This window comes from Vicia villosa, unplaced genomic scaffold (assembly GCF_029867415.1).
Source record: "Vicia villosa cultivar HV-30 ecotype Madison, WI unplaced genomic scaffold, Vvil1.0 ctg.001451F_1_1, whole genome shotgun sequence".
NCBI lineage: Eukaryota > Viridiplantae > Streptophyta > Magnoliopsida > Fabales > Fabaceae > Vicia > Vicia villosa.
Window position 1 is genome coordinate 353059 of NW_026705622.1, and position 22837 is coordinate 375895.

The 22837-nt window shown below is 35.7% G+C and overlaps 1 protein-coding gene across 1 annotated transcript; it reads right to left on the bottom strand.

Moving 5' to 3' along the window:
- Positions 1 to 368: 368 nt before the first annotated feature.
- On the bottom strand, positions 369 to 5631 carry LOC131635244 (proteasome subunit beta type-7-B). Its single transcript, XM_058905854.1, has 9 exons — positions 5476 to 5631; positions 5218 to 5378; positions 4300 to 4441; positions 4071 to 4167; positions 3918 to 3987; positions 3713 to 3817; positions 3036 to 3134; positions 2857 to 2944; positions 369 to 631 (listed from the first exon to the last, which is right to left on the bottom strand). Exons 2-9 carry the CDS (start codon positions 5356 to 5358, stop codon positions 558 to 560), a joined length of 816 nt encoding a protein of 271 aa, XP_058761837.1. The 5' UTR covers positions 5359 to 5378; positions 5476 to 5631; the 3' UTR covers positions 369 to 557.
- Between the last annotated feature and the right edge of the window lie 17206 nt (positions 5632 to 22837).

Here is a 22837-nt window from a genome sequence, read left to right on the forward strand (position 1 = left end):
TCTTTTTAATTTTTTTTCTTAACACTCATAAAATTGGAGCTGGACTGCTGCTAGGCAGCAGAGGATCCAAGCAGAGGATCCAATCCCAAGATCAACTTTGCTTTGGTAGATTGGAATCGGTGTTTCTTAAATCACTCTGTCCTTCCACACAATTCAATCATGTTTTAAGTAATGGTTCTACAGATAATTTGTCATATTATCTTGACAGTTATTTTATTTCTTCTGTTTTGTCAAGCATATTATAGCCAGAACTGGAATTAAGATGACAAAGAGACCTCCAAATGATTAAATCTCTGGTTAATAACTTGTAACAATACTTTATCATAAAAAAACTTGAAACAATCTAATGAAATTCAAATCATAATAGGTAAATAAAAACCAATTTTTTTTTATATCAGTGAAAATCGAACTTTGTTACCCTGCAGTTTACAACACTCACACAGTGCACCAACCACTTGCTCTAGACCTTGGTGACAAAAGAAAACCAAGATTCAGATTCAACCAAACTTTTGAAATTATAATTATCAATATCACAAACATTGACTAGACCAAATTTGCTACTCTTCCATAGCATCTCCTTCAATTACTTCAACCTTTTCCTTCAATGGTGTAACTTTTGTTGAGAGAACCTCTGTAACATATATAAATATAATATTAGATATCGAATATACAAAAATTAAAAGGAATGCACTCCATTCAATTTAATCGGCAAAAAAAGGGAGGCAGAACAAGTTAAGATGCAGAAGAGGCAATCTATATCAATGTCTGATTACCTTCTCAAAGTCTCAGTAAATTTTACTTTGTTTATATAATGTCATGCATATATATCATCTAGGCATAAACTATACAAGACTCACAAAATATAAGATTGAACAAGTTATACCTGCAATTATTGTTACTATGTTTGATTTAAATAGTTAATGAAATTGTTTAAGTGACATCACAAATCGAGCATAAACATGCCATTTAGCCATGTGTATTGTACTACGCTTTTTTATCGTGAATGAAACCGAATGAAAAAATTGTTGTCATCCCCATCTTCTCTTCCATGAAGCCAGATACTCCAAAATTGCCAAGTTTTAGTGTGGTATTCGAATTCAATATTCACACACATATACAATATAGGTATATCCACGAGGTTTCGTCATTTATTTTTGTAAACTATTAACCCAAGGAGTATCTTAGGCATAACATTTATATTTCAAATATAACTCCAAAAACTTGTTTTAAGTTTTCTTAAACATCATCGTCCTTCATAAGCTGAGTTTTAGTATACCTCCTTTTTTCATTTTATTTGGAGAAACAAAATATCTCATAAAAGGAATTCGGTTATAGGCAGCCTTGTCTTTTGTCTAGGACACAGAGGATATACTAAATGAGATGTGCACAATCTCCTTGATAATGGCAGTGGACTTCTGGAATCGGCAAAGTTGTGTTTTGATACAAGATTTGGAAGCTAAGCATTCTCAGATAATGAGAATGAGAATGTGGGAGATGAAAATGATAGTTAGTATAAGATGATAAATAGCAAAAGGCATGACTTCTTTTAAATAGGATATATATAGGAGATAAATCAGTAGTTCAGTACAAACCCTGGTTAGTGGCAAGGACTAGGAGTTTCACCAACATAGGTTTGACTACACATGCAAAATTTTCCTGTGGCTCTTTTACATACTCATTCTACAAGCAATCAGAAAACATATAGAATCTTTTATTTGTTCAAGAACAGGTCCTCAAAAGAGTTTGAAGGTGTTAAGCATTCCATTGTAAAGGCTGTGTTAGCTCTGTTAATTAAAGCCTTGTCTCCAACAAGATATCTACTTTTAGAGGATATAAACTCAGGTACTTGATTTTCACCCTACTGGTCAACCACCTTAACCTTAAGGGGGTACGTTAGAGATTACCATAAGGGACATATATAGAGGTGCACACTGTTTCCCCCTCAGCTATTTAGATGTGGTTATTGACAGTTAACTCCGTAATTGGTTCAGTTTAACGGTTCAGTCATTGTATCCAGGCAGCTTCTAATTTTTTTTCTTCTTTTTTTAGGTGAACAATAATTTCTCATAACCCTGTATCTGTGTCGTATCTTATTCACGACGTATCAAGTATCTAAGCTTCATACCATACCCTAAATCCCTGCTTCCCTTGCATGTCTTCTTAATATATGCATTGTATGTATTTCTTCTACTAGTAAAACAAGAGTAGCAACATATGATATCCAGACAATATGACAAATGATACTGACAGGTTAAAGCAGCAAAGTCAATAATGCACGGCAGCCCCTTGCCACTATAAGACAAGCAGGAGTAGAGATGTTTGATGTAGCGGCTGCCGAAGCAATATAGCAACCCACCTTTTAATGAAAATTGAAAATTCCAGAAAAACCCTTAAAGTTTAAAGATTATGAGATGAGGGCTTTTGATTGGGTATTTTAGGAACTTTGCAATTTTAAAACACCAAAACAGCATTAGGGTTTCTCCTGTTTCACTCTTGCTTCCATTTTCACCCTTGCTAGTCAGTCAAAGCTAGTCGTTGAGTTTTTATGTTACTTATAAAGTATATAAATTGTATTAAAAAATTATAAAAGCAGTCATCATGCATTATGCTATCCAGCTATAGCATTTTTGGGGTTGTTTGTATTCGACTATCTAAGATTGATAATATTGCGTTGAATTGACATTCCATAATATTGCGTTGAATTGATATTCCGTGAATCATCATAATATTTCTTGAAGGGTGACATAATATGTCATGCCAATATGATTGCAAAATATGGACGCACAGTGATAAGCAAAACAATATAGTTTTATGGCAGTCTCAAGAATAAAAAAATAAGTCAAGTTTGCAATAAACCTGTCTTTTTGGAAAAGGTAAAGCCTCTTGGATTAACAAAAGTACGAGGATTTGGTTGGAGGTGATTCCTTAGATATTCCTTATGTCCCTGTGCAGCATTAACGAAGAATTAGTACTTAAGTTAGATTTATATGTATCCCCTCAAAACAACTTGTAGGATTGGGCATCAAGGCACTAACCTTGGTTATGACACAAACATCAACATTACTTCCACTCCCCAAGTCATTAAATATACCAGCACATATCGCCTCAACAACTATCTTAATTCCTTCATCCCTCTGCATCAGATTAAATGTTTATAGCAAATTAAAATATCTATCTAATCACAAAATCAAGAAATGATTGAAGTTACAAACACCATCAGCATCAATTAAATAATTATATTATATTCCCTCCATAGTCCATACTAAATTATAAGCAAAACTAACTACCTATACACATTTTGAGGATGTTAGTTACGCTGATTTAGTTTTCTTGAGTTCATATAAAAATGAAAAGAAAAAAAAAAGAAAGAAATGCATTTCTTGAACAACCCTTAACTTATGGTAGAAAATCCTCATTTTTAACTTGTCTTGAATCATGTAAAATGTAATTTTGGAATAATGACATCAAATAGGTCAAGAACTACGTAACATTTGCTCTTAATTAAGTCCAGTAAACTAAGGTCTTTTTTTGTCTATATTCAAGTTGGGTTTTTGGTGGGGGAGAACATCTTTATATCAAGACAGTGAATTGATATTAGTTTCATTTAATCATTCTAAAAAGGAATGTAATGTGAATATAATAACATTTGACAGAATATTACAAAACTAATTTTAAGCAGGCGTGATGTTTTTGCATTAATATGCTTACTTACACTCAAACTTTCCTTGTATTTAGACTCAAATACAGACATTGCAGCAAGTGAACCAGATCCCATAGTAGCAAATGGAAGGGTGTCAGTTGACCCATGTGGATAGATCTGCAAATCATGAACTCAAATAGTCATGAGAAATCCAACTATATCCCTTCTAAACAAGAAAACTTCATGTACCAAAGAAAAGTTTAAATAATGAACTAACAGTATGTAAATGTGGTCCAGTGATGTCAACCCCACCAAGAACTAATGCAGCTGAGACATGACCTTGGTAACTGCACATAATTTAAAGTGTCAGAATCGGTGTTCATACAAGGAGCAAAATCACTTAAAGTAGACCGAACTTCAGATTCTCAACTTGAAAAGGTGTCTCTTAAGAAGTGTTAGTGCTGTAACAACCCTTGATTCTCGACCAGTATGGTAGCGATGTAATTGCAGCTGTGAGCTAACCATGTCTACAATAAATAACAAACATCTCATTTTAATGGTTTAATAATACTAACAAAATCAAAACCTAAAATGTAGCTAAATGCAACATTTCATAAGAAATTAAATGAAAATTTGCAAATATGCATTACGAAAGATACCTGTTACAGCCTCTGTATCAGCAGCAGTGCCTGCACCGCAACAATAAATGTTGGGTGCCATATAATGAATTTTCTCACAATTTTTATCAGCGACAATGGGTCCTTCAGTTGCCCTGGTATCTGCTCCAAGAATGATACCATCCTGAGACAAATTTATTTATGGGAAACGTCAACACTCAATTAAACTAAACAAATTGAACATAAACACAAACAGTTCCAAAAAATCATGCAGAATAGGCGCTCTTCCGCTGAAAGCCACGAAGATCACAAACATCACATGGTACAATTCTGTATTTGCTGACCATTTTATAAAAAGGAAATCAATAAACAGAGGAACTAATTTATTTTCAGCATCAACGTGCAAATCTTTTAGAGACAGAGAGTGATGATACTACTCCACAGCTAATAATAATTGAGTCCAAAAAGTTTTAGTGAAAGATTTTCAACATACCCTCCCTCTCTAACCCATTCATTTACCATAATAATCTGTAACGTTAGAACCAATCATGGCATAATCAGCATAACATTTTAACATACAACACATCCTAAGCAAATCCTTCTTACCAACAACACCCAATTTAACTCAGGACGTGTTTGTTTGGACTAATTTATTTGATTTTATCTATTTACATAAGCACTTATGAGACTATTTGGGAAAGCTTATGAAAACAACTTATAAACAAGGGACTATTTGGATAAACAGCTTATTTGAAGCTTATAGCACAAGCGCCTATCAAAATAAACACTTATGAAAAAGCTTGCATAAGCTACTTTTCTAACAAAAGATAAAATAAATTTAAATTATTTTTACAAGTGCTATAGATTGTTTACATAAGTTATCTTTGAGAACTAATAAAAATAAGCACACAAAAATTTATGAAAAATGCTATAAGATGTTTTAATAAGCACTTCTTATACCTGAAAAACTAAACCAACAATAGTGGTTCCAGTCTTCAAATAAGAAGGGGGTTTAAGACCCTTCTTTTCAAGCATATCATTTCTTCTGCAAAGATCGAAACTGAACCCACCCTTAGGAGGAAGATCCACTGACTTAGTCATACTCTAAATTCGAATTGAACCTGGAAATAAAGTGATGCCAAAAAGATATTAATCGTCACAAAAAATTCAAAAAAGATAAAACCCTAGAGAGAGAGAGAAGGAGAGAGAGATTGTTACGAGTAATGCGATGCGGATGAAGGTGAGAGTAGAATGGAGGAGAGAAGGAGAGACGTTTTTAGTTCGCGACGATATCGTGGAGAGAAAGAAAAGCAGCGATGAAGTTTGTTAATCGCTGTGGTTTTAGTCCAAATTATTTAAAAAATGCAAAAGTATCATGTAAAATGTAAAGAATTTAATTGAAATGCATTATCCTTAAACAAGTTTTAGATTATCAATTAATCACAATTTACAAACATCGATGAGTTACTAATGTTTGACTTTTATTTTAATTTTTTTTAAAATTATATAATTGAATTTTTTACATTGACAGTGCATAGCAATTAAACTCAAATGTAAATAGTAGATAATTTAATTTTTATTCTTATACAAAGTTAGTTTTTTTATTGTACTCCTATAATTTTAATTTGTTTTTAACTTGATTCCTCGACAACAAAATTTGATACAATGAACATACATATCTGATCTTATCGGGATCAGACGATCGCCTTGGTCTGTGAACTTCCTTCTGGTCAGTCCAAAGAAGAGATGGGGTACCTGCAATACACTCTGATGCCAAAGTAAGATTCTGAGTGAAAGCAAGTGTGAAAGGTGAGAATGAATGAATTACTTGACCCTCTTGTAAAAGATGGTATTTATAGTCCCCAGCATTGGCCCAAGCTCTACTATTTTAGGCTAGATTATTGGAGGCCGAAAATAGGAGACTGTCAGGATCCTACGTGGTAGGGCAGAGTTAGCGCGTGACTCTCATCCTGGGTGGACTACCCGTAAGGTTCGAAGGAGGAAGACTGAATCTTCCGTTAGGCAGTTGACCACGTACTCTATGTGGGGTGTAACACCCCCACTTATATACTAAGCAAATAAGGCATACATTCGCATAAATCAGAGTAAAGAAGCATGCATCTCACGAGAGCGTTACACATATTTCAAAATAAAACAACATGCAATGGTCATTTTCGAATAACACAGGATTTAAAACAACATGCTAAAACACATCGGAATAATCATCTCATCAAATAAATGGTAAAATCGGATGATTCTCATACATCATCCACCATATCTTAATATTTCGGCTCAAGGCCATTCATCAACAAAATAACGTATTCAAATACAAAGTACAATATGAGTAAACAATTATCTCATAACAACGAGTTATAAAATATAAACCAAAATCTCATGTGTTACATATGACCAGAGCACAAGTGACTACTTTGTCACGACACCTTACAAGAGATCTAAATCTCTAAGCTAAGCCTCCTTCGAAGCATCGCTATCCACGAAACATGCACGTTACCAACAAAGAATAACATTCAAACAGAAGGGTGAGAATTCAAATTCTAAATAGAAAATATAATAATGTGAAATGCAACACGACAAGCATACATTTCACAATTCATCACTCTTGCCATAACATGCATCATATGCAATTAATCAATATTCACATATTCATGTTATACAATATATCTCATTCAATTCCACATAATCAAACATGATTACTAAACAATGTACATAATTATATTTCACCAACATATAGATTTTAAGTACATATAATTTCACGTCTACATCACATATATTTCAATCACATATATCACAATCATAACACAACAATCATTCATATCAAATGAATCACCAAATTCACTTATCTCATCTCATACACACATAACATAATCACACACATTCACACTGACATGTGCGACTCAAGTGTGACTCTATGCAACATGAAATGTGGATCCCTGCTTGTTACATTACGCTAAACCGATTGCCACTCTCTACGGACAAGATAACCATCTCAAAGCTCCATTCGGCGTTAAGCTTTCAAATCCCATTCGGCGTTAGATTTGGGAGAAGTAAATAATCTTCGCGAGATTACCAAACATTTCCACTTTCAAAGACTCATGCTTGTGTACGTGTGCAACAAAACAAGACTCATGCATTTAAGACGATCTCTCTATCTCTTAAACTACACAATCACATCTTTACAACTTTGCACAACATTACACAACATGACATTCAACTCAATCTCAAGCATCAATTAGCATTTAGCAATCAATCACATAATTCACGGTTATCATATCGCATAATGCATCCATGAACATTGATCATGCACAATTCATCCATAACATACACATATAATTACATGTTATTTACAATTAACATCATAATTAAATTAAACAATTGTCAACCAATCCTACTCTATCATATAGACAATTATTTAAGCTTCAATATGCTTCAAACGACACCTAAAAAGGAGTTACGGATCAAAAGTTATGCTAATTCTAAGTTATAAACATTTTTCCAAAGTGCACAGTGGAACTCGGTTCCTCCCCATGTGGGAACCGGGTTCTGACTTTCTAAAAAGCTTGTTTCTGGTTTTTACTATGGGAAACCGGGTTGGCACATCTGGAAACTGGTTCCCACGTAACAATAGCATAAAAATCAATAGTTTTGACAGCAAAACACATTTCCAATCATACCCAATTCAACCCAAACGAACATAAGCATTTAGAATCATCAAATCAACTCATTAAACACCCAATTCATGCAACAATAATATCATTTATCACCACATAACAACATAACAACAAGATATTCACAAAATGAGCAAAAGTTACATAAACTCAAACATTTCCAAAACTATGAAATTGAAAGATGAAGAGATTCACATACACAAACAACATTTACCCAATCATAGATTCTACAAGAACTTGGATTCAAACCCTTACCTTATCTCTTAGTCCACCCTCTTGATGATTCTACAACCCCTCTTCTCTCTTCTATGTTCTTCTTCTTTTTCTCTATCTTTCTCTTCTTTCTATTTTTCTCTCTTTTACAAAATTATGACAAACGACCTAACTCTCTCACTATCTTCCCCTCTAATTTGGGCTTAACCCAATTATTACCCAACACTTATTACTAATTAGGCCCAACAACTTATCTCCTAATATTTACTAATAGTCCAATAAATCAAATTAGCACAAAACACGTATAATTAAATATTCAAATAATTATTATATCACATAATAACTAAATAAATAATTATTAGAAAACACCAAATAATATAATTAATAAAAATACTAATAAAATCGGGTTGTTACAACTCTCCCCCACTTAAAATATTTTCGTCCTCGAAAATTCAGTCGACACAGCCATCTCAACACCGAAACCACATATGCTTCCTCTAGATTCACACCAAAACAAAACGTTCCACGTCTTCAACCATACAAGGCTGTAAAAGATATCACTCCAATACCCGAATGGAATGCCATGCAACACATAGTTCTCTCAACGTAAAACTTAGCAAGTCTCTCCATGTTATAATCCATCCTCATTGGAATAAAATAAGTGCATCTCATCCACTTATCCATAATAACTCGAATCACTTCACAACTATTCGATGTTTTTCAGCAAACCCGAATGAAAATCCGTAGAGATACTATCTCACTTCCACTCTAATAGGATAACTGTTGCACCAACTAAACGGTTTCTGACAAGTCCAACTCAAATACACAATTCCGCTATATCCCTCTTCATACTTTACCACTAAACATTTTCATCAAATCTTGATACATTTTAGTAGCATTATGATGTATACTCAAACCATTATGATGTCCTTCATTCAAAATTCTCTTTTCCAACTTCGAAATATCAGAAATGCAAACTTGATCACGACCTTTCATGACTCTAATCTCGTCAATCCGAAAGTGATTACCTTTACCTTGATTAATCAATGTCATCTTGTCAACCAATTACAAATCCAATTTCAGACTCTCTCTAATCTTGTTAAGAACATCACACTTAGGCTTCAACATACTAAGCTTAACGCAAGAAGACGTCCTTCACAACCAAACTCAACTCTCTAGATTGTTCCAATGATTTCCAACTCTTGAATCCTCAACATAGAAATATGCAATGATTTCCTACTCAATGCATCAGCTACAACATTCTCTTTTCCAAGATGGTAATTCAAACCAAAATCCTAATCTCTCAAGAATCTAACCATCTTCTTTAACTTATTCTCAACTCTTGTAGTCACTACACGCCTCAATTCTCGATCCAATTGATAATGCCTCTTATGTTCCAAAACAAACACAACGACAAACAACTCCAATGTATACATCGAATGATTCTTCTCATGAACTTAACATTACCTTGAAGTATAAACTACCACTTGTCGATATCTGCATCAACTCACCTCATATCGAATCTCATATCCAAGAAAATTCACTTCTTCCAACCAAAAATCACATTCAGAAGGCTTCGCACAAACTTATTCTCTTTCAACATCCATTACACAATCCTTAATGTTAAGTATGTTCATCGTCACTCTTAGAATCAAAACGTCCTCAAAACATTACCTCATAGGACATTCCTTCTTCTTACTCGACAAAACAAGTGCAACTCTACGACCATACACTTAGACAAATGAACCTCTTATCAACTCCTCAATTCGACTCTTCAACCTCTCCTTAGTTGCTTTGCACAATATCAAGTTAGTAAGAGAAGTTTATCTCGTCCAATATGATCTCGTTTTCTATCAATAATAGATTAAGGGTGATCAAGTCCTCAATTTGTCAATAGACAGTCAACAATCATAATGAAACATAAACCATTGTTACTAAACCATAATAGTGTTCCTTCATAACTCGCACTCGAAATTACTTAAAACACCAAGATCCAATATCTCTCTTAAGATTACAATTACTTGCTTCAAATCCAAACAGTTCATACTAAAATTCTCATCAACTTGATCTAACGAAAATAAACTAAATCAATTCTCAAAATCTCTACCAAAGATACTCAACGGACAATTCAAACACACATAAGAAGTAGAAACAAAACCCATAGCAGGTGTTTCAATAACCATACTTCTACGCATATCAGATAACACAAGATTCAACCTCTTAGCACAATCTAAAGAAATGAATGAATACATTGCACCATTATCAATAATAAAGCACGTACCTCAGATTAACTTATCCTTAGTAGTGGTCTTAGCACCAAACAACGCAAGCACTTTTCCCTTCGCTTGTTCCTCCTTTGGTTTGTCACACTTGGTACTAATGTGACCTTGCTTTCCACAGTTGTAGCAAGTCAGTCTCAAACCCTCTCTACAATTAGCATCTATGTGGCCTGGCCTGCCACACTTGAAATAAGTAGCAACCTCTTTCTTAAACTCAGCAACACGATGAACTTCAACACCACATCTGAAACACTTAAGTGGAGTAGGAGTCCCTCCCCCACTTAGCTTCTTGCGAAAACCAGATTTTTTCCTCTTGATATCATACGGTCTCCCTACTGGATTGTCCTCTTCCTCATTTTAACTTTAGAAACTCCACTTCTTTCTTCCCTCGTATATCTTCTGGAAAATAGATTTCCAAAAATGCATCACGAAAAAGAGTCCAAGTGACTTCAATACCTTCTCTTTCAAATCTCCGCACAGTATTACTCTACCAATCGTCAGCTCCTTTCGTCAGCATGTGAGTACCAAACTGCACCTTCTGTACGTCCGTACAAATCATGATTTGAAAAATCTTTTCCATTTCTCTCATCCATGCATGTGCTTTGTTCGATCCATACTTTCCTTCAAAAGTCGGCGGATTGCACCTTAGGAAGTCTCCAAAAGCATAGAACTCATCCTTTCCTCCATAATCGGCATTCTCTTACAGCACTTGTCCAATCGCACCAGTCCAACTCATCACCGCCTCAACATTAATGTTAACATTCCTTCCCACAACCATTGTTCTCTAGACACCCAACAACCGGCAAACAAACAGTATTGACCGTGTCAGATACACAAATCCAATACAAAAAGGGATAGGAAAACATAAATGACCTGGCCAACTGACGACCGTGCTCTAATACCACTATGTAACACCCCCAATTCTATACTAAGCAAATAAGGCATACATTCGCATAAATCAGAGTAAAGAAGCATGCATCTCACGAGGGCGTTACACATATTTCAAAATAAAACAACATGCAATGGTCATTTCCGAATAACACGGGATTTAAAGCAACATGCGAAAACACAGCGGAATAATCATCTCATCAAATAAATGGTAAAATCGGATGATTCCCATACATCATCCACCATATCTCAATATTTCGGCTCAAGGCCATTCATCAACAAAATAACGTATTCAAATACGAAGTACAATATGAGTAAACAATTATATCATAACAACAAGTTATAAAATATAAACCCAAATCCCATGTGTTACATATGACCAGAGCACAAGTGACTACTTTGTCACAAAACCTTACAAGAGATCTAAATCTCTAAGCTAAGCCTCATTTGAAGCATCGCTATCCACAAAACCTGCACGTTACCAACAAAGGATAACATTCAAACAGAAGGGCGAGAATTCAAATTCTAAATAGAAAATATAATAATAGGAAATACAACACGACAAGCATACATTTCACAATTCATCACTCTTGCCATAACATGCATCATATGCAATTAATCAAGATTCACATAGTCATGTTATACAATATAGATCATTCAATTCCACATAATCAAACATGATTACTAAACAATGTACATAATTATATTTCACCAACATATAGATTCTAAGTACATATATTACACATCTACATCACATATATTTCAATCACATATATCACAATCATAACACAACAACCATTCATATCAAATGAATCACCAAATTCACCTATCACATCTCATACACACATAACATAATCATACAACACATTCACACCGACACGTGCGACTCAAGTCCGACTCTATGCAACATGAAATGTGGATCCCTGCTTGTTATCATTATGGTAAACCGATTGCCACTCTCTACGGACATGATAACCATCTCAAAGCTCCATTCAGCGTTAAGCTTTCAAATCCCTTTCGGTGTTAGATTTGGGACAAGTAAATAATCTTCGCGAGATTACCCAACATTGCCACTTTCAAAGACTCATGCTTGTGTACGTGTGCAACAAAACAAGACTCATGCATATAATGCGACTCTCTATCTCATAAACTACACAATCACATCTTTACAACTTTGCACAACATTACACAACATGACATTCAAATCAATCTCAAGCATCAATTAGCATTTAGCAATCAATCACATAATTCACGGTTATCATATCACATAATGCATCCATGAACATTGATCATGCACAATTCATCCATAACATACACATATAATTACATGTTATTCCCAATTAACATCATAATTAAATTAAACAATTGCCAACCAATCCTACTCTATCATATAGACAATTATTTAAGCTTCAATATGCTTCAAACGGCACCTAAAAAGGAGTTACATATCAAAAGTTATGCTAATTCTAAGTTATAAACATTTTTCCAAAGTGCACAGTGGAACTGGGTTCCTCCCCATGTGGGAACCGGGTTCTGACTTTCTAAAAAGCTAGTTTCTAGTTTTACTATGGGAAACCGGGTTGGCACATCTGGGAACCGGTTCCCACGTAACAGTAGCATAAAAATCAATAGTTTTGACAGCAAAACACATTTCCAATCATACCCAATTCAACCCAAACGAACATAAGCATTTAGAATCATCAAATCAACTCATTAAACACCCAATTAATGCAACAATAATATCATTTATCACCACATAACAACATAACAACACGAGATTCACAAAATGAGCAAAAGTTACATAAACCCTAACATTTCCAAAACTATGAAATTGAAAGATGAAGAGATTCGCATACACAAACAACATTTACCCATTCATAGATAGATTCTACAAGAACTTGGATTCAAACCCTTACCCCATCTCTTAGTCCACCCTGTTGATGACTCTACAACCCCTCTTCTCTCTTCTATGTTCTTCTTCTTTTTCTCTATCTTTCTCTTCTTTCTATTTTTCTCTCTTTTACAAAATTATGACAAATGACCTAACTCTCTCACTATCTTCCCCTCTAATTTGGGCTTAACCCAATTATTACCCAACACTTATTACTAATTAGGCCCAACAACTTATCTCCTAATATTCACTAATAGTCCAATATATCAAATTAGCACAAAACACGTATAATTAAAAATTCAAATAATTATTATATCACATGATAACTAACTAACTAAATAATTATTAAAAAACACCAAATAATATAATTAATAAAAATACTAATAAAATTGGGCTGTTACATGGGGCACATGGGCAATTGGCCACGTGCTTTACATGGGGCATGTGGAAACAAGCTCTCCAACAGTCATAAGGAAGCGAGTGTTCCATTGGGCCTTTACGCTGGATTCGGCCTTGACCGACATTGGGCCTGCTTGCAGGCCCATTCCATAACAGGAGCCTCCCAAGTCTTTGCTTCTATTCAAAGGAGCAATGACTTGAGTTTGTCTGTTTGTCGAGAAGAACCGGGGAGATTATGGGGTCGCGTCGTGACGAAGGGCATGTTTTCATCGTGGGTCTTGCACGACAGCTTTACTCGGTTAGGGTAACTTCCAAACACCGTAGAGGTTTGAATATGCATGCAACCTGATGAAAGTGTTGCAATTTTGTCGAGGTGACTGCCAGGGATATTCGCGAGTTCATCTTTGGAAATACTCACGAACATGTCGCGGATAGTAGCTCGGGCACATGGGAGCTCTTCTGACGTAGGGCGAACCCTGTCGAATATATATCCTCGACTATGTGCAAGCTCATGGTTCGAACAATTGTAAGTCATGTCGAGAAGTTGAATCTCCGGTTGTACCGTGTCCTCTGGAAATGCGCTCGCGGGGAGCCCTGAGCTTGCGTGTGGTCAAGCATTATCAAGGCATTTCAATTTAGGAGATGGTGAGTTGCTAGTTCGATTCTGGGAGATGACGCGTTTGATTGGATTTGTAGTATGTCTAGGAATTGGGAATTTTGCCTTGGGAAGGCGAAATGTCAAAATCTAGTGTGTCACGCATGACGACTATTAAGTGGGCCATCATGACCTATGATAGCCTAGGAGTCTAGGCAATGATTATCCTCTTTCGCGTTTCCCCCGTGTGGTTTTTGGCTATAAAAAAGGGATAAGGAGGAATATTTGAGACATTTCCCAAGTTTTCTTCATTTGCTCTGTCTTCATTTTCTCTCACGCTTTGAATTTCTTCCTATAACAATTTCCTTCCGTCGGAGTTCTCCATCTTTACGTTCCCAAGTAAGTAAATTCGCCACTTATTCCTGCATGTTAGCATTAGGATTTTACTTTTATGATTTTTGGATGCTTGGAGATCTAGGTAATCTTAGGGTTTATAGGGGGAAATTCTTTAAAGATTTATGATTTTTTCAACGAAATTAATTGGTTTTCCAATGAGATTCATAAGTTCCAATCGAGTTTCAAAGTTTTTCTGACGAACTTCATGGATTACACGAGGAGCCCCGTGCCTCCTCCGAGGCACTTGGGAATCTCCCGTTGAAGATTATGAATTTGTCAGGTAGAGCATGGTAACCGGAGGTTTGTTCGAAGAGTTTGACATACTTGGTTCATCTTGAATCAAGGGAATGGAAGAACATAGTATCATAATTCAACAACTGTAAATTGAGTATTGGTGACTATTTCTTCTCTTGAAAAACTTTGCAACTTAATATCATATATCCTAATTCTAGATTCTAGAATTGGGGGCAAATGTACCCTACGTGAGGACGACAAGGGAAACTGCCTAAACAAATCGTGTGTTGCTTTTTCCTTTCCGCATGTTTATTTTCATGCACCAAAGTTTGTGTGATTTAGTTCATTGAACCTGTTTTACCATAGTTGTAGTGATTGAAAAATATCTTAAAAATTCATAGCATTCAATTTGATTGCTATCTAGTAACATCGCCACTACAACTTAAGTAAAATTGAACTTGGTGTATTTTGCACACCAAGTGTTTGATAAATTGACAAACACACAAACTATTGAATTTATCTTAAACAAGTCATTGGAAGTAGTAAGTACTCAGAGATATCGTTTAGGCGTTTGATTAATTGGATACATATTGATTCAATCTCATCATCTTTAGTCCATTCAGTTTCGCATATCTGATCCTTCCAATAACTGATCATTTAGACTATTTTGATTTTAGAAACTTTCGCACTGTCATACCCCAAAATTTGCCCTCTTATAATCGTGAATGTCATTTTATTTTGAATAATTGACATAGCGTAGTTGGTAAGAGTTTGAGGGCAGAAGACGCACGACTGAGATGTCCCGGGGGTCGAATCCCACTTCTAACACATTTCCCCTTTTATTAGTTTTCTATTTTTTTATTTCTAACCTCATTTTTATCAAAAAAAAAAAAAAAAAAAAGAAGAAAAATCAATAAAATCCATAAAACATTCAAAAATAACAAAAATAGTTTTTTTCATGTAATTAATTAATATTTTCATGCATATTACCTTTTTTCACTTTTTGTATTTTATCATAAATTCATAAAATATTCAAAAATAGATCTTTGTCACATTTTAGAATAGGACCACGATTAATTAAAATAATTATAATTCCCAATCAAAAATATTTGATTTTTGGACTTTTTATTATTTTTGTTAATTATGGACTTTATTCTTTATTAATTATTTCTAACCTAATTTTATGTTATAAATAGGTACAAAATCCTAACCTAAGGAGGAGGAGACTAACCCTATTTTTCTACCGCATTCACGTACGATAACTCATTCACCAATTCACATAATTCTGCACATATTTCTAGCATACAAGTCAAAGTGTTTCCAATCACTATCGATTTCACCCAATTCTTTTCAACCTTACACCAAGTTAAACCCTTTTCTTCTTTCTCCCTGACATATAACTACACCATATAATCCTAACATCTAACCTTTAAATCATCAAACCTACACACATACAAGCCATTCTCAAATCCCACTAATATGTCTTTTACTTACCATCAAAGAGCATAAAACTAACTATTATTACAGTTCCCTTTTTTCTATTGTTCTTGTTTTAGTGTTTGTACAGGTTCTCATTACAGCAAAGGAAAGCGAGGAGATTGCAAAAAAATCAAAACGAGTTCGAAACATGTCTTCGTCGTTGCCCACACTCTCACGGAGCATCCCCGATCCAATCTACAAACAATTTCATATTAAACAATTAACAACCAACCCTGAGGCCGATTTTCATTCACATTTGTTGCAGGAAGCAAAGAGTACAAAAGAGGAAGTCGGAGATCACTAGCACCGCCGACGAACCATCGCCGTGTAGCCAACGCCGGCCCCTCCCCGCGCTACGGAGCCGCTCGACTCCGACGAGCCATCGCGATCGAGAACAGTCTCCGATCCACCAACAGCTTCATCACGCGACCTCTAACAGTAACTCAGCTTGTCTATGCTTGCAATTTTTCTTCCTGATGCTTATCGCTATCTCGCTTCAGCATTGTTGATTTGTTAATACTTCTGTGTTGTTCTTAATTTGTTACAAATGTTCTGATTAGCCATAGATCCATGTTTACTATTGTACATCTGGTTTAGATCTTGAAAGAAATAGGAACAAGTTTGAGTAGATGGTAGAACAAGAGGGATTAGAAAATTTGTGGCTAAGAAGAAGAGGAGAGATCTAAAACTTTTGATACTGTTTAGCCCTTTCGGTTTAATATGTGTTATTCTAATCTTTGTTTTTTATCAATTCCTAATCCACTTGTCCAGAACGGATTCGTTGAAGAGAATTTGGAAAAAGTCAAATAAAAACAACAAAACTCAATCTCACGTAACGTAAATTTAAGTTAATGCTAACTAATATTTATCATTATCAATTGATGCATATATACATATAATTTTAGAGTTTTATTTCAATAGGTAGTAGTACACTATTTTCTATATATATTTGCACTCTTTTTATTATTAGTTTTTTATTTATTTAAGTGATTTGTTTCATTTGCTAATTTAGTTATGTATGCTTTCCCAATCTCTAAAAATATCAAAATACTTTATTTTCATATAATTAATAAAAATACCAAAATGTTGTAGTTAATTACTTTTTTTTAAGAATTTAATATTGAATTTCTGTTGTTCTTGTTATTTTTTATCAATATTTGTTTATATCATTTATCATTTTCCAGTCATTATTTTGGTATTTCATTACTAACATTTTTCTGTTTATTGCGAGGTACTTTTGAGCTGTTTATCTATTCTCCCAGATATTCGCAAATTCGTCCTCAATCTCCTCCACTGGATCTAAAGGACCACATGGTTAACCCCGATGCTACTCCCGACTGTCAACCATATCAGATCAAATAAAAAGCTAAGTCCTTTTCATATTTATTTGATTTAATTTCTTTTTGCTTTATCTATTTATTTAATTAGGGTTAACCCTAATTGCCAATGAAGCGATAATGCACTCACCCCTTCGTATTTTGTTTCCTTTTGTCAATTTTTCAGGGTTCGCCAACCATCAAAGCTCTCATAGTCGGTAACTCTAAAACTCTAACCTCTTCTATTTTTTCTTATAATTATTACTCATGTCAAACCCTATTAAGGGATCCGCTGGTTACAATTTCCCTCCCCCATATTTGTTTTGGTTATATTATTTAAATGCGTGGTTAGTAATCCTAGGGAGTGCAACCTTTGAATTGAACATAGAATCACTAATTTTACAAGATAATATATTCGAATATAATCACATGATTGGTGCACACACGCACGCTTTTGGGTAACCCTCTCTGTTGCCTTGTTGCCTGTTGCCCGTTGCCTTGTTGCCTAGTGTTTTTTGCAGAATAGCCAGTCCCTCGAATATGAGGATACCTCAGCCATGTTGCCTCGATAAAAGGTCATGAGACCCTAAAATGATGCTGCCTTCGATACACTAACATGACCTCGACCCTCGGAAGTTGCCCACGAATAAGGCTGAGGTATCTTCTGGTTGCCTACAAACAAAGGCTATTCTGATCATTCTCTTTAGACTACCTGCCTCTCTATGGCATGGGTCAGTCTTTGGGCGAATGATATCTCGACGACCCTTCAACCTGCAAACGAAAGGCTTCCTGCCCTCTTATGGCAAGGATAGACCCTTTCATTCTGAAAGGCTAAAAAGAGACCTATCATCTGAGTTTAAGGTAATTGCCCCTAATTGCCTTGCAATGCTCAAACTTTCATTATATTCTTTCTCATAATTTTTCAAAAGGGCTACGCTCATTTACGAGCTAAAGTCCCTATCTCTTTCATCTACATTTTCTAAACAAACGAGCAAGCAAAGCAATTAAGAGCCCATGGAAAACCATGGATGCAAAGGGTGCCTTACACCTTCCCTTTGCATAAATTACCCCCCGAACTTAGATTTCTTAAAAGGTTTTTTTCTGTTTCTTTTTGCCTTTCCGAATATTGTTTGGATAAAATAAAAGTCGGTGGCGACTCTTGCTTACCGCGACATTTCGATCGATAAAAAGTCAGTTCACCGTATTACAGAACTGGCGACTCTGCTGGGGACTTTTCGATAAAAGAGGGGTTACCTTAAAAGTTTAGGATCACTTAATTGTATTCTATTGTTTGCTTTGCTTGATTTATTTTTCAGGGTTGTTTTGGGAATTAACTGAAGGACGAATCCTACACCCGGATTCAAGTACACTTAAGATTAGGAGTGGCATAGTCATGGCGACCTCTTTCACATATGTGGGAGATGAGTCAATATGAAGTTCACACTTGAGTTAGGACTCCATAGCATATGCACACCTTTCTCAAATGAGGGAGGTCTATGTATGTGTCTGTGGGTGCGCCGGAGCTCAAGGACCTTTAGTTACCCTTAACCCATCCTGGCCTTTAGGAACGTAGTGGGGGGACTACTCTTGACAAATGTTAAGAACTAGTCGCTACCCGATGCTACAATTCAGATAGGTTCTTTCTCAAAGTATCATTGCATGATGCGAATGTATCATGTCCGAGGGTGCTTTAGAAGGGCTGAAAATTCTGGATAACTTGTAGAACCCGTTGCTGAAATCTCCTTATCCATAGAAATACCCTTGGGAAGGACACCTGATCAGACCCCATGCAAGCCTTGAGCCAAAAATTGTGTGACTTGCGTGACTTGCCTGTATTTGCTACTAACCTTCGTTTCCTTGCAGGTTTTGTTAAAAGGACTTGTTTGTCCTTACTATCTCCCACTATGTCTAATGAACTGCATTCGCATAACATCATGACATCATAAGCATAACATAATTAACTAACCCTTTCAAGGATCTTAGGAATTTAGGGAGCGCAATTTCGGGTGCTCTTATCAAGGACCGAATTCCCAATCAAGGGGCAAGAGGATTTATTTTCCTCTGGCCACATACCTTCCAATTTAAAGACATCATACCTAACAAAGGGGCAAGAGGATTTATTTTCCTTTGGCCATGTATCTTCAAATTCAGAAGTATCCCGAATCAGAGACGATGACCCACTCGATATGGTGAGCTCGATTCTCAAAGAAGGACACTCCAAGACAAAGTCCAGAATTCTTCTGACAAAGACGTAACCAAATCATTTTCCAAAGTTGCTAACCAAATTCTTTAAAGATCCTTGAAAACATTTCATTTGCATTCATGACATCGCATATTTCTAACTTTGTTTTCAGGTTCCGCCTCGACAAGTATTCCTCTCAGATATAATCAAGCTGAAGATTCATTCTGACAAGCCTTTTACATTCCAAAACTTCGTCAAATAACTCATCGACTCTAACAAGCAAGCATTCTCTATCAGATATGGTCTAATGTATGACCCGTTCCAGCATTCTCTATCAGATATGGTCTAATGTATGACCCGTTCCGGTATTCTCTATCAGATATGGTCTAATGTATGACCCGTTCCGGTATTCTCTATCAGATATGGTCCAAAGTACGACCCGTTCCGGTATTCTCTATCAGATATGGTCTAAAGTACGACCCGTTCGTTCCGGTATCTTCAACAGATATGGTCTAATGTATGACTCGTTCTGACATTCCAACAGATATGGTCTAATGTATGACTCGTTCTGTTACTCCTCAACAGATATGGTCTAATGTATGACCCGTTCCGATTTCCTACTTCCATATATGGTCTAACGTACGACCCGTTCTGGCATTCCTCTTCAGATATGGTTTAATGAATAACTCGTTCTGATGTCCTACGCCATATACATTCCGGAAGCTCGAACCTCGAACATTCTGAAACATTCTTATCAGATACACATTCCGGAAGCTCGAACCCCGGATACTCTGAATCTCTACACCAGTTCCACAATAACAACGCAAGCCAGACATACTTAGGCGTCAATTCACCAAAATCAAAATGTCGTTGGCTCAAGCATTACAACATTTGTTGAAGATCAGATTGATTACTCTGAGGGATACCCCTAAGAATTCTAACACCTCCACTCCTGGTGATAAACTCAATGCGAAGTGCGCGTACCATTCCAACCGTCCTGGACATTACACAAACAATTGCCGGACATTGAAGAAGAAGATTCAAGATCTGATCAAGGACGGAGAAATCAAATCCAACTCCCCTGAAACTCCTGTGGTGATCACTACTCCTATGCCTAATCACAAAAAGATTGATTAATACCTCGAAGGAGGAACTTTTTAGATCATTAGATTTACTTTCATTTGCAATTTCTATTCTGTTTGTTTAAACATTCTAATTATGATAGACATTATCTGTTTTAATAATTATCATCAGTGCATTGCATATGTTTGTCTTGAATACATTATTTCGCTATCACTCATTTTAAATTGCGTATTTACTCTGCATATGTTTTGTGTTTATTCAACTCCTGCTAAGCTGTAAGCCTTTTGAGGGAGGATGACGAAAACGATACCGCAACCTCATACAGTATGCTTTTGAACGGACTATGCTGACGATGTACAGGCATTGTTTCAATTCCTAAACAGTGGAGATATAAGGATGTTAATCCCTTGTCAACCCCTTTTGAGCCTAAGAAGTAGAAGTTTCTTTCTTGTACTAATTAAAACCCTTGATCATAACCTGGGGTAGGGTAGTTCTCAGTTAATTTAGCTGTGCATTCTATTTTAAGAGAATCATTCAGTACACCTTTCAACAAAGGTTTCAACCATAAACGTTCAACCGCACACATCAAAGAAGTGTTGGAAATGTCAAGCAAAAGACAATGACGGTTCATCAATCATCAAACAAGGCAGTCAATATCTTTCAAAAAGAAAAAAATGAAAAAACATATATACAAAGAAAAGCCTGCTAAGTCAAAAAATCAAAAGATGACTTAGGCAAAAAATCAAGGCATCCCGCTGACTGTAAACTCAAAATAGACAGTTCAGGCAAAAGTTAGGGATATCAAAAAGATGAAGAAAAAAAAAAAGAGAAGTCAATAAATTCTTGAACAACTCAAAGTTGTGACTACCAAAAGGAAGAAGTGACTGCCATCTCAAAAGTTCTCTCTGCTTGTGAACCATCATCATTATCAAAGGTGCAAATCCAAAAGTCTCTTGGAACCTGAATGCATAAGTTGAATTAACTGAGCTTAGGACTGAAGATCATCACGAAGAGGGGTGGGTACAATCAAATTTTGAGCCTTTATCCTTTGTTTCTTAAACCGTGAACCAAGCCACGTTACAGCCCTTAAAAGTCCTAACTGAAGCATGGTTAGTTCGAAAGCATACTGTCACCAAAAAGGTATCCTGACTCCTTAAGGTTTACCAAAAATGTTGAGTTGATATTTCATGTTTTTATAAACATCACGTTGTTACAAATATCATGTTTTACAAATATCGCGCTTTTGCATCTCCTGCTTTAACGTTTTTCAAAAACTCAGGACAAACGTATGCATTGCATCTCATGAATTCATTATTAAACAAATTCTGCTACATAATTTCAAAATGTTAGCAACAGAAAGAATTTGCACAGGGTACAACTAATGACTAAAAGTTATCCCGACAGACAAAATCACTTCAGAAGTAATGTCTCTTATGTATTCAAGGGGGACGACATGGTTTGCCCAACCAATCTGGGGCAATCAAGTCAAGATTCAAAAAATCTCTCAAAAGCCAAACAGTCAGGGGCATCATCCTAAGTTTACGATTACTAGGGGCATGTCGCCTACAATATACACTTCATAAAGTCCTCGCGAGGTGAATCTCTTCAGGTTCCTACTAGCAGGGGCAAATCTATGAAAGTCCAGTTTGACATCTTGATCAATACTTAGTGGTGTGTCCTAATCAAATCCAGGAATGGTAGTTACTATAATACTGGGGGCAACTTTCACCCATGTCTCCCCACAGAGCCAGGCTCACAAGATCATATCCCCACAGAGTAATCATTAAGAAGATATTTTCAAACGCTCTCGACAAAGACATGGCTCCCCAACAAAGTTTACATCTTCAACACTGCTAGTTCTCCAATACTTTGCTCTTCTCCAACATGGGTTACTAATACTTTTGTCCCCAAGCAGGGTCCATCAAGTTACTGATCATCC

Excerpts from the sequence above, each read along its gene's own strand:
- LOC131635244 (XM_058905854.1), bottom strand. The coding sequence starts at position 5,358 with ATGACTAAGTCAGTGGATCTTCCTCCTAAGGGTGGGTTCAGTTTCGAT. Across the intron at positions 4,442-5,217 it reads TTGTTGGTTTAGTTTTTCAG|GATGGTATCATTCTTGGAGC; the intron begins GTATAAGAAGTG and ends AATTTGTCTCAG. Across the intron at positions 632-2,856 it reads TACCTTTTCCAAAAAGACAG|AGGTTCTCTCAACAAAAGTT; the intron begins GTTTATTGCAAA and ends TATATGTTACAG.